Source organism: Trachurus trachurus (assembly GCF_905171665.1).
Source record: "Trachurus trachurus genome assembly, chromosome: 1".
Taxonomy (NCBI): Eukaryota; Metazoa; Chordata; class Actinopteri; order Carangiformes; family Carangidae; genus Trachurus; species Trachurus trachurus.
Window position 1 is genome coordinate 17627478 of NC_139891.1, and position 13973 is coordinate 17641450.

General features: G+C 39.2%; 1 protein-coding gene across 1 annotated transcript; it reads left to right on the top strand.

The window, feature by feature from the left end:
- Positions 1 to 9783: 9783 nt before the first annotated feature.
- Positions 9784 to 13939, top strand: sparcl1 (SPARC-like 1; the record flags this gene model as incomplete). The annotated part of the gene is made up of 10 exons (XM_083977061.1): positions 9784 to 9837; positions 9933 to 9998; positions 10088 to 11170; positions 11260 to 11368; positions 11734 to 11855; positions 11944 to 12064; positions 12188 to 12324; positions 12463 to 12611; positions 13483 to 13631; positions 13911 to 13939. 10 exons carry the CDS (start codon positions 9784 to 9786, stop codon positions 13937 to 13939), a joined length of 2019 nt encoding a protein of 672 aa, XP_083833187.1.
- Between the last annotated feature and the right edge of the window lie 34 nt (positions 13940 to 13973).

Below are 13973 nucleotides of genomic sequence, written 5' to 3' on the forward strand. Positions count from 1 at the left end.
CACTTCTTCACTGTTTTCATGTAAAATGTTTTTTTTTTAATCTCACTTCTCACTTTCAACTTATATTCATATTTAAACAATTTTATTTTCTTATTACATCTACCTTACTATGGTTCCTCCTGGTCTCAGTTGATGTTGTGAGTTTCTCATACTGCAAAGGACTCTTATGGATTTTATGTCACTGTTGGGTTCTTCTGCCATCGGTCATGTGTGTTTCTACCGTTTTGTCAAAGCACTTTGTAATACCTATATATAATATATTGACTGTTCTCTTGTGTATGTGAATGTGTGGCTGCAAGTTCAGACATAACTGTTCAGACCTGTTATGTCATTTTAACTTGCACTTCCACAGTCTCAGCAGAGATTTGGTCCAACCCACCCACCTTTTCAAACCCAGTGTTGCTTAACAGAGAAAGCTGCGTGCTGCAGATCTGTGATGATGTCAGCCTGTCTGTCACCTCCTGTTATCACCTGTCATCTCCTGAGGCCATGGGCCACTGCTCCAACCACAGTGCTTCTTTTTACAACACAGAGGCTTAAGTAAACATGTAAAATAAAAAGTGGAAAAACCTTATACAGCTTCTCAATAAACAAATAGCCCCACACAAAATTGATTTTTTTTTCTTTATTAATAGTGCTCATTTGAATGGCACTACTCTATGACCTAAAATAGGCAGTAGGACTTACACAGGCATTTTATCACAGACTTGATGGCATTAAAACAACCCTTTCTATGGAAACACATCATTTTTAAGAATTTTGGGCTAATCAACTGGAAAAGAAAGTATAAAAATGAAGTGCCACAATACATCACATCAGTCAGAAGAAAAAAAACAAAAATAATCTTATGCAGCATTAAAATCTTTGCCATAAACACGATGTTCATCTGACATGTTAAATTATTAGAGTTATTTGGAGTGTAGTTGGTTAATTTATGAATCAAAGCACTTGTTCCTATAATTATCTATACATTAAATAATGTATGAAGTGCAATAATTGTTTGGAGACACTTTAGAAACACATTTGCATAATGTTTTTGGGGTTGTGTGAAGCCAAACGGGGTGTGAACGTAAAGGAATTTTGATTATTGTGGAGTGACACTTCCCTCCAGTGGTCGAAGTGAACAATTACATACAGTCACACAGACACCTGCACCATATGGCAAGAAAGGCAGAACTACTATTACTACTACTAGTACTATTTTGCCCCCTCACTTTCTTCCAACTCTTTTTAGGTCAAAAACATAAATAGTATCTAATCTTCTGCAAATATAATTACAGTGAAAATAAATACATTTAATTTGCATTAAAATACTCGTATTGGAATCATTCTGTACTTTCAAACCAAGTGGTGTAGTATAGGCTATTACTGACGTAATAGTGCACCATGGTTGCCATTATGAGTGAGTTTGGATTGTTTTGTCTTTCTGTAAATTTGCTTACAAATATTGGTAGTTAGCTTGTCTGTTTTAGTTATGTGTTGTTGCCATTGTAGTTTGAGATATTAATGAAAAAAATGTTTAAAAAGGAAAACAGATACATACAGACAAAACGCAATTCAGAATATCTCAAAGGAGGTTAAATCGAAAGCAACTGGACTTAGTTATTCCATTATTATTATATTATTAGTCCAGTTGCTTTCGATTTAACCTCCTTTGAGATACTATGACCTGGACAAATGAGAATATGCACAGGCCAATTCAGAATAAAATTTACAAATAGGGAAACAAAGTCAACTAAATATATTCAGTTCTTTACAGATGTCCATTGTTTTGTTTTGCTTGGCTTTACAATCTTTTACACCATCTAGTGTCTTAAAATAGTATTGCAATTGTATTTAAAATTGTTGGATTCTGGGTATCATATGTGTCCAACAGTATATGAATGTAATGTTTACCATATAAAATGAAGAGATTTAAGATGTCTTAATTGAATTTATTTCACTTCAATTTGAGATGAGAGGACAGTCCAACTGTTTGGCCATTTGTTTGTCCGTTCACATTGGCCTCACACACTTCTTAGGGGTGAACAGAAAATTGACAATAAAGATTTTAAAGTGGCTCTCAGCGTATTGTGTCATTAAAACTGATTACTGCACAAGAAAACAAAAAAGATTTTTGCACAAGCATGTGTACAGGTTTTAGGGCATCAGAAGCATTTGACCCAGTGAATAAATCACCTCATCACTTGGACAAATACTGTCATATAGGAACAGTGTTTTCCACTAAAACGTAGAGTTTTCACTGAGGTCTCACTGTGAGTTAATCTGCCAGTGCAATATGATTATTAAGATATTAAAGTTAGCAGCTAATTATTTACATTAGCCTATGGTAAGAGCGTTTAAAGACTGATTTCAAAAGGGAACTTCCAAACTAGTAAATGTTCTCATTTTTAAGTAGTATAATTAAAATTGCACAATTTGCAAGTTGATCTAGAATTTCAAAGTAAAAGCAGACTGTGTTCCATGTAAATTCAGATAGATATTAAAAACAAAATTCCACTTCAGACTGATAGTAGGACTCCACCTCAGGGTGTCACGCAGAAAATCAGGTCAATCACATGTAGAATTTCAAAATAAAACCCCTCCATATATTCATATTTAACTGTGCCTCGTCTAAATTCATATTGATATTGAATGGAAACTATATGTGTTTATTACCTAACAATTTCCCGTCAGACTGATCAAGTCAATCAGAGGTAGCATTTAAGCCCTCCAAATATTCAGATTTCCCTGGGCTTCATGTAAATTCAGATTAATATTAAAAGCAAACTACTTCTTATTGCTGAACAGTTCCACTTCAGACTGACAGTAGCTCCACTTCCATTTAGCTACTTGTCATTTTCTGACTTGCCATCGGAGGCAGTGAGGAAGTCCTCCACCACATTTGTGTACTTGTATAATAAGGGTGTCACAGTCTGTATATATGTCTATGGTCACAGTCCTTGTGGTGAAATCAAGAAGCAATTCAATACAAATCCACTAGTTCCACTACCTCCACAGCTGGCAAAGGAAATGATCAGTGTGTTAATGTATTGTGTGTAGGAGATTGGATTGAATCTGTTTAACCAGGAAACCACAGGTCAGACATTGGAGGAGCTTCGTTGTACGTGCATGTTATTGAGTCTGTTGTGTTAAATTTGATACATTCTTGTTATTTGAGTTGGAGGGGTCTTGTAAGGACAGTTTTGCTATTGGTTATATGATATCCACTATCAGTGGCATCCACTAGTTCCCAGTACTCCTCATTATCACAGCTAACTTCAGTAAGCATATTAAAGTTGCTCTCTGCTTCCTAATTATTAAAAAAAACACAGATGCTCCCAGTACCATGGATATATCATTTGTTTATTATTATCAAAACAAATAAATGATGCTATCATCTTCACAATAATAATTACATACATGAATCACTCTGCTGCAGATAACACATAAAGCCATGATCAACATTCAGAAGCGATGGGTAGGAGCACATTTCTGATCCTGAGGCCCTCAGGCAGCTCATTAAATGGTGTTTTAGTTCATAGAGGAGAAACACAGAGCTGTGCATGTCATCATCTCCTTAGACTGAACTCCCTCTCATCCTCATCTGGCATCATCAGGTTGTCCACAGGGTGATGGGCGTCGTCTCCCACAGCCTGGAAGAAATACTCTTCACTCTCGCAACTCTGAGTGCCATTCACACAGTCTGTGGTTTTTATTTGCTGCAGCTCCGTGCTGTCACTGGCATTACTGTCCTCTGTGCTCTTGCTGTCCTCGCTGCTCTCGCTGCTCTCGCTGCTCTCGCTGCTCTCACTGGTTTCACTGGTCTCGTTGCTTTCGCTGCTGGAGCTGTCACTGGTGTCTGCGCTGTCGCTGGTGGTGTCACCGCTGTCGGCCTTGTTCTCCACTACCAGCAGGTCCGGTTGGCCTTGAGTGGTGTTGGTCTTCTGTTTGAGGGTCGTGCTGGTGGTCAGGTGGTCTGTTTGACCTTCGACCTCTGTGCTGTTGTCCTCCACGCTCAGGGCTTTGCTGACACTTGCAAACACTTGAACCCAACTCTGAGCAGACAAGCGAATGGGATGTGAGTGTTTCTCATTTTTAATCTCAGTTGTGTGTATGTTTGAAACCAAGTGAGTGTTTAAAATGTTTTCTCACCTTACGGACATTCTCCTCGCTGCCCATGCTGTTATCACTGGTCTCAGCCATAGAGTCAGCCTGTGGAAATACGGTGAACAAGATGAGCAAAGTGCAGAAATATGCAATATTATATGGTAATACTTGGATAATTAAATTGTTTTTGGTAACAGCATTTCATCTTACCCCATCATCCTCATCTGACTGGCTGTCGCTCTCCTCTGAAGTCTGTAATGTGTAAACTTTCTGTTAGAGTCAAACAAACAGGGCACAATAGTAGGCTACTTGTTTGGTTTCAGTAATATATTTAATACTGGCCTAATCTATTCAAAGGGCTCGTGTTTTCTTTCTTTCCTTTCTTTTATATTTCACAGTTCTACTTTATCAGGATTATCGTCATTTTCACGCACTGTTTACAAAAAAAGGACTCTGATTCAACTTACCGTCTCTTCTGATGAGGATTCTGATGACTGAGACTCTGAACTCTGGAAACAAAGAAAAACATACAAATTAACACCATTAGATCAATAACTCAGAATTATCATTTTTTCTTCTGGAGTTCTGCTGCTGACAGACAAACAAAATGACTCACTTGATCTGAGGCATTTTCTTCAGAACTCTGAAAAAAAGATGAAAGAAAGACAAAGACACGTCCATTTAGATGAAGCTCAGCACTTGAGATCAGAGTCTTCCACATCAGAAAACAACATTTACTCATTACGGGAGTATATGTATATACAATACCTGAAGCTCTGAGGTGCTATTTTCAGATGATTGTGAAAGAGACAAACTTTCAGTCTGGGAAAGAAAAACAAAGTGAACACACAGTACATTTAATTACACCCTTTCAGTGCTATGATCACATTCATTTAAAATCCATTCACACATGCATGGCTGCAGAACTACAGTGCAGTAAACAATAGTCTCTGAAATGAGAATTGTCTGAAGAACGTTTGAGTAACCACACATATTGTTAGATTTTATGCTGACGTGTATGTGTAAACTTTGTGGAAGGTTAAAGAATGGCAGTGTCACCAAAAATGAAATTAGACAGAGTTTGATGAGAAGAGTTAAATTCTCACTCACCGTGTTTGATTCAAGCTCACTTGAGTCCAAAACAACATTGTATGAAATCTGGCAGAAAGGAAAGATAAGGCTTTAGGAAAATATGATACATCTGATGGTAGTACAGATGGGTGCATCACCTCTATGTGGATTTGTAGGAATTCAATGGGAGGCAAACTAGAACACTGGAGGACAAAGGCAATATTTTGCACTCATTTGCTATAACTACGATTGTAGTAATGACTGTATGCATCTCATTTGACCATATACAGTATAACCATATATGACCATCCTATTTGACCAATAAGTCTGCAGATATTTTATATTAAATGTGCATAAAAATACAAAAATGTTTAAAGAGTTTTATTTACAGAGCTTTGTACTTACTGGGTTGGCAAAAACTGCTCCCAGCAGGCAAAACATTATGATGGTGAACTTCATTCTGCAACAAACACATACATTGTTTATTCTTTTTGATTTGACGCAAACTGGTTTGAAAACATAAAACACATCTGAAATATGCATTAACTGTCCAAAATGAATAAACGAAAATAGAAACATAGAGCAACTATTGTGTTGTAATAGCAAAGGTACATTACACTTTAGCTGCTAAATATGTTTTGTAAAAATAAATAAATAAAAAAACTAGACAAATTAATTGATCATTAAAATACGTGTTTTTTTTTTTTTAAAGAACAAAGCATTAGAAACATGTACTGAAACTACACAGAAATTGTTATAATGAGTAAATAGATGATCATTTACCTGTTGTTTTGTCTCTTAGATTCAGAGCTGTGAGAGATGTTGTCAACAAACCGGAGTCTCTATTCTGAGCCACGTATGGAAGCTGGCAGTTGAGGCAGTTGAGGCAGTAGAAGCACGATGTGTGGAAATGCTGGAGGAAACTCCAACGACCTCTTTATATAGGCTAAGTCACTTCCATTAAGGTGGTTGCATCACTTCCTTCCGGACGTCTGCTCTCCTGTCGGCACGCGAAGGTGTGTTCGTTTCCGGAGAGAAAAGTCAAAACAAGTATACGTTGGCATGATGATGACTGCAAATGCACACATACACACAAACTCTCTCACACACACACATACAGTAGTCACACACACAGTTATTTCATTCAGTCACTAAATTTTCTCCACCCCCTCTCTAGTCCTTAGTGAAATATAGCTGAGCAGACCAAACCATAGGGTTTGTGGGCTGCTGAAAAAACAAACTCACCCACTCACAGTAGAAAGGATAGCCAGACAGGGTCGTGCTTGTTTCCGGTGAAGTGGATGTTTTTTATTTACTATCTACTGTAGTCACTCATTTGATTGATAAGTTTTATTGTTGCTTCATAAAAGAGTACATAGATCAGGTGAGAAGTAGTGCCTTGCTCAAGGGTAGATTAAAAAAAACACGCTTGGACAAAGAAAAAGTAATGATTTTGACATCTTTGAAATAAGAGGGTTAAATGTGTGACAGCCTCACATACCTGGAGTTACATCACACCTGCACATACAGGCTTAATTCACTTGTGATATTCTTAACTGAAAAACAAAAGCATGTTTTATAACCATGGTGTCCTCACTATTACATGATGTTGGAGCCAGACCTCGTTCGTGGAAATAGGGCACGTACAGTAGAAAGCCTAAATAAAGATTTCTATATTTCCTTCCTGAGGCTCATAATTGTTTCCTGGATATCCTTATATGGCCAGGCCCAAAATAAGATTAGAGAATTCCTTGTTTAACCTCACTCTGGATTCAGACCATGCAAAAGAAACGTGTAATTAGACTGGATGTTCAGCAGTCTGGAGCTGTTTGCCAAAACCACAGCTACCAGTTGTTGTACGGCCCAGCTTTGGTGAGGGGAGGAGGAGGAGACATGATTGATGCTTGCTGGCACAGATACCGTCAGTTAGCGCTGTCCGCACATTCACCCTGAGGTTACTTAAGTTTTTATGATGCGTTAACCCTTTCAGCCAGGCATCTCACGCATCTGTGGCCTTGATTCTCCTGAACGTCAATAGATTTACAGCAGCTCAACTGATAAGGCAGAACTGGTTCTCAGATTAGTCCTCAGTGTGTGCTTCTCTCTGTGCTCTAAGTATTTTTGCTTGTATATAAACTATGTCAGTAAAGCCCAAAGTTTCTGCACTAATAATAATGCAGACCTTCTGATGTTACTAAAAGCAACATCACTGACCAATGACCTTGAGTTCTGGCATCACAGGCATCTATTGAAACCTGATGAGCAGAACAATGCGGAGTTCTCAATATGTCTTGATATGTGTTTATAATCCCAGGTATCAGTTGGTTGCTATACAACACCTTACTTCATTAGGTGAAATTTTATCCTGAACAATAATGGGTGAGATGCCGTATGTCACTAAACTCTGTGCACTTGTTCCCACCTTCGAGATGTCACGTTTCCTGTTCTTTTCTCCACTTAGCTCGTCCTTGAAAACAACTCATAGTTTGTGCTTCCCCTACTACATCCTTATCTACAAGGCCTTGGTAACTGGTTACAGAAATTAATGGTTTTAATAGAATAAAATACTATTTTGAAGCTGAAATTATCGATTTGTCAAATATGAATCAAGTTTTTCTCAAATATTACTTTGAAAGGGGATATAAATGGTGAGAAATACACACAATGCATTTGCTTCTCATCCCTTTTTTTCTCCAAGTTTATTTCCCACTTGTCCGCACCATTGCATCATTATAATGTATATATGAGAAAAAAAACTAAATATATAATGCTAAATAAATGTCCAAATATGTATGCCTGTTGATGATGGATTATGAGTTAAGTTGAACTCTTTTGGTTTGGTTAAGACTTGGTCGACTGTCTCCAGCTGCTGTTGATAATCATTTTATTCAACTGAAAGCTCCTGAACTCATGGACTTTGAATGGCCCCTAGGGTGTAACGTTTTCATCAAATGAGCAATTTAAAAATACAAACACATTAAACTAAGTGGCCAATGGATAAAAATATGTAAAATATTTTTGTCTGATTGCAGTGGTGGACAAATATTATTTGACATGCTTCACTACACTGAGTCATTTAGCCGATGAGGGAGGGAAGTTGTGAACTTGTGAGTCTTAGTGGATTTGGAAACAAAGATCTGCAACAGAGAGACATCTAGTGGCTGAAACTATGCATTATTTCTGTCATGAAACCTCGTTTGATTCAGTCATACAACAACCTGCAAAAAAATGAACACATCCAAAAACAACAAAAAAGAGAGGATTTCATACACAAACATATTAAGTGTTCATGTGATATAATCACTTTATCTTTAACAATGAAACAAATGACTTACATGATTCTGTCTTTGTGAAAAACATGGACAGTTTTGAGGCAGAGCATGAAGACCCTCCCTGAGTTAGAAAAACAACTCTGTGTGTGTGTGTGTGTGTGCCTGTGTGTGCGTGTGTGTGCGTGTGTGTGTGTGTGTGTGTGCGTGTGTGTGTGTGTGTGTGTGTGTGTGTGTGTGTGTGTGTGTGTGTGTGCGTGTGTGTGTGTGTGTGTGCAGCATGCCAGTTTGTGTGGACAGTGTGAGCGCTGTCTTGAATACAAAAGGACATCTTCACAGGTTCACCACAGGCACAGACTGGTGTTTGTGCTGGATTTTTCTTTCTCTTGCAACTGCCAACCTCAGGTAAATATCCCAATTACTGAGACTTTTGTATAGTTTGGACCTGTGGAGGTGTATGTGTGTGTTTCTGATATCTTATCAACCAATTTAAGTTGCAGTTTAAATTGTTTTATGGTCCATGCAGCATCTCCTGCTTTGGTTTTACTGTTGGGCTTCTTTAAAGATGATGATGTTTTTGCTTTAATGCTCTGAAGTAACAGTGATATGTGGGTTATTTTTAATACAGAGATAGTGTATATCATAGTAATGTCAAGTAAAGGAAAATTTAAGTTTTTTTATCTACCTTTGTCATTTTTATGGAAATATTTAATGGAATTTTAAAATAACCTCAAATAAATCTGTTTAAATTGTGTAGTTACATTGAAGACTGTCATGTAACCTGGGTAGTGCATTAACAATGAAAAGTATTTGTATGGATTTTGCAACATCGTCTCATAATTATCAGATGAAATTAAATCAAAGTTTATTGCCCTTAGTGAGTTTTCCTGCATGCACCCCTCCTGGGGTATTTGGGCTGAACCAGGGGGCTATTGTTCCCCTGGACAGGCCCTGTAATGTCTGTTTTGTTTCCGTCCACAGAGACAAAAAGTTTGTGGACTTAGTCAACTTTTTCCAGTCTGGTAGCTTCTGATGTTTACTTTAGCTCTGAATGTGACTTTTGAGAGAGAGGCGCATCTCACAGGACTGTTGCCGTGACAACAGCGGAGACCAATTCGGCAGCTCGGCTCGTCGTGAACGTGCTGGCAGCATACAGATGCACTCATGTGTTTTAACTTTTCACATCTTTGCTGTGACCAGTTAGAAGTCGAGAGATAATGTATTGATTGTTTACTATTGTGCTTTTTCCCTTTAGATATTCAGTTCTGTAGTGCTTCACAATAACATAAACTACATTCAATCAATTTCCATTTCTGACCAGCCTACTTTAAGTATTGATTTCAATGTTTCAGGTATGAGGGCCTGCTTGGTTTTCCTTTGCTTACTGGCAGCAACACTTGCCCTGTCTGTGAGTAGCAAAGCTCCTATTATTATGTATTTTATTGCAGTTTTGGCAACTTAATTAAACAGGTGATGATTGTTAACAATTCCTGTGGTGTCCAGGTTAAAAGTAAACCTCATGGAAAACATCATGGATTGCGCAAGACTTCACACACAGCCAAAGAAAAGGTAAGACGTGACTTTATTTTAAAACATTTTTTTAGATGTTTCATTTGTATTTGATCATTTCATACTGTCTTTTCTCTCTGTTGGTTCAGGATGTTATCACAGAGGAGGCCAACAAGCCACAGGTTTCACCCACTTTGGTCTCGCTTGAAGCCAGCAGCCAGGAGCAGGAAGATGAAGAGCTGAGCTCTGAGGGTAATGCTAATGCTAACAAGGAGGACGGAGGGATTGCGGTGGCTGAAAGGAGAGATAAAAGCACTGCAGTCCTGCTGAGTGAGGAGGAGCTGGTCGACCTGTTGAAGAAGGAGGCAGAGGAGGAAGAAGTGGAAGAAAGAGACCTGGAAGAAGAAGAAGAAGAAGAAGTTGCGTTGGACAAAGTCAAGGTAGAGTCCAGTGAAGCTGGTGAGATCAGTGAGGATGATGAAGCTGAGGTGGAGGAAAAGAAGTTGGAGGACAACTTGGAATTGGATCACGATTTGAAAGAAGAGGGAGAGATGCTGGAGGAGAGTGTGGAAGATAAAGTAGAGGAGGTGGTGGAGAAGATGTCCCATAAGGCCAAGAAGGAAGAATCTGCTGCCAAAATGACTGCCAAAGAAGAGCAAGTTGCACTGCTGGAGGAAACAGAAGGCAGCACAGAGTCAGAGATCCCAGTGGATCTCGACTACGCTGCTGATAGTGGCATCTTACAACCGCTTCAGATGATTTCAGCCAAGCTAAAACCCCACACCAATGACGACCAGCCTCTTTCCAAAGCAGATCTCCCCACCAAAGACGAGGACTATGACCACGACATGCAAAACACTGAGGCAGCAGACAGTCAGGAGCTGTCTGATCGTGACAGGCTGCAAGAAGATAAAAACAACAAAGATTCAGAAGCTAAATCTAAAGAGATGGATCAGGATGTGGACCCTCAAGAACCAAGGACCAGTGGGGAGCTTGAATCGGGGTCCCGACAAGGTGGGAAGGAGGAGGAGAAAAGTAAGAACAACAGTGGAAGCCACAGCAAGGGAAAGACAAGGAAGCAGAAGAAGAACCAGAGGTCAAGGAAGCACTCCCCACCGAGAGAGGAAACACAATCTGGACAAGAGCTGAGCCAACAGGAGCCTCAGGAGTCTGAGAGCAGCAGCGTCGACAACACAGTGCACAAGGCAAAGAGGAGAAGGGCAGGAAAATGGGTAAATTATACATCATTTGCACACATGTTTTATTTACAAAGCATAGTCTGTACTTCCCAATGTCATTCACGCCCGTGTCACTTTTCCAGGGTCCTTTGGTTGGAATGAATCCAGTTCAGATAAGAGCCACGGTGGATCTCTACCCCAGCTCCAGGCCCTCTCTTGGTGGAAGCATACATCACCCAGAAGCGCCTGCTGGTTGGTTGATTCATTAGCTGTGCCGTTCACTATTCTCAACTAATTCACTATCCCAACAGTCTCAAACGGGAATCTGCTGACTGGGTCATTTTGCTAAAACTTCCACATGAATAGTGCTACGGTCACAACCAAAACAGAGCTCTGCAGGCTTAAGGAGTGAATAAGAGAGATCAAGTCGAATTTAATCACTGTACAAACTCAAACGACAGAGGAATGTAGGGCATGATGTGGTTGTTGCCTTCATGTCCTCACACTGACATAAAACGAGAGCAGCCGGGCAACAGATGATTTATAACCCTGGCTTTAAAAAATTCAGATGAAGTGTAGCTTAAAGGTTATTACAGGCTTTGTTTTTTTCTTCTTAGACCCATGTGATGATTTCCGCTGCAAGCGTGGGAAAACATGTAAACTTGATGCTGACAATAAACCAGGCTGTGTGTGTCAAGAACCGTCACAGTGTCCTCCCAGTGTGACTGAGTTTGATCACGTGAGTACGAGTAAACTGTTCATCATGGCTGATCTGGAAGGTTTTGTCACTGTTTTGCATTTAATTGTCAAAATAACATCAAAATTAGGTTTGTGGGACAGACAACAAAACATACGACACATCGTGTGAACTCTTTGCTACCAAATGCAACCTGGAGGGCACCAAGAAAGGCCACAGACTTCATCTGGACTACACAGGCCCATGCAAATGTGAGTGTTAACCACTCTACACACTGGCAGTTTTGGCATTTTATAATGTTTAAAGCAATTTATGGTGCAAGAGAAAACAATTTGACCTTGCTCCTTCTCTGTCCATGCTCTTCTGTCTCTCAGTGATACCTACATGCGTGGACACTGAGCTGGTCCAGTTTCCTCTGCGAATGAGGGATTGGCTGAAAAATGTGCTGCTGCAGCTCTATGAGCATGACTCCATGACCCCAGGCTTCCTCACTCCAAAACAGCGTTTTAGAGTAAGACACAGTGCTGTTTCTCTTTCTGCTTCAGTCTTCATAGACGTTAAATGAATACTATACTCATTTCTGTTGTTTTATTTGTATCAAATCAGTTGGTTACTCCAAATAACAAATCTAATTTGGGATGTTCTGTAGGTGAAGAAAATCTTTGAGAGTGAGCGACGTCTTCATGCTGGTGATCACTCTGTTGAGCTTCTGGCACAAGACTTTGAGAAGAACTACAACATGTACATTTACCCTGTGCACTGGCAGTTTGCTCAACTGGACCAACACCCTTCAGACAGGTTTAACGTCTTCTTCTTTGACTGTATTTGCAGTTTTATCTAGTGAACCATACATTTTATATCTCAAGGAGAAATATATGCATAATTTAATTATAATGTAATATATCAAAATATTACACATCTGACGTGTTAATGAGACAGAGAAACGTATTACAATAATTGTAGTGGCTGGTGGGATTAGTAACCTCTTTATTCATGACCTTTATAGTGCTAAAATTAAGAAAAATAAATAAATAAATAAAAACTCAGCAGATATGTGGTGACACCAACCTTTGAGGTGAAACTCCTGAGTATAATTTGTGGATGAGATTTTTTTTCATCCCAGTGTTCATCTTGTTTTCATTAACCTCACCTGTTTTCCTGGAGCACAGTGACCTCCGCTGTGTTATACAGGGAGTAATTGTTTTGATGCTGTTATGACTAATAATGAACATCCAGAGACATATCTCTCCTCTGTTTTGTTAGGGTAACCAAGGTCTTGTAGATAGGGGAGTGGGAGGAAAATACAAACTTAGAGAGTGTTGCACAAATCTAGTCAGAGTCAAGGATGAGTTAAGTAGGGAATAGAGCAGGAGACATGCTTGTCTGATTATAATGCATAAAGCAGAAATAAAAAAACAGCACGCACATCCAAAAAACCCATGTCGGGTGGGTGCTGGACCAACACAAGCAAAGCATGAAAACAAAAAGAAGGGGTCCGCAACACCATATGGCTCCAGTGCAAAAAACTTTGAGTATTTAATACATTTTTTTGCACTGGAGCCATATGGTGTCGCGGACCCCTTCTTTTTGTTTTCTTGATTATAATGCATACACATCGGATTCACATAAAATGCTCTTTTATATTTTGATGGTGGTCCATTCTGCGCAGGTTGTTGTCCCACTCAGAGCTGGCCCCACTGAGGGTCCCTCTGGTACCAATGGAGCACTGCACCTCTCGCTTCTTCCAGGAATGTGACGCTGATAAGGACAAGCAGGTGTCCTTTAAGGAGTGGACTTCCTGTTTTGGAATCAAGAACGGTGAGAGCAGCAGCACAGACACAGACACAAACACTGATAACTCAGATATGTAACAAATACAAGGCTGTTCACTGAATTTAAGAGGAAGTTCCAAGAGATGTTTCAACACTTTATCCTTTATAATACATTGATAATATAATATACCTTTTATACTTTATAAACATGAACTTGATGATTTCACATGGAGTTAGAGAAAGAGAAATTGGTATGTTTGTATGCAAATCCAATTTTCCATTATTACACTTTAAATTCCATGTATTTGTTTTATTCTCTCCACAGAGGATATGGATGTCAACCTGCTTTTCTGAGCTTCATTTCACGCCTCATCTTCTACTAAAGGTT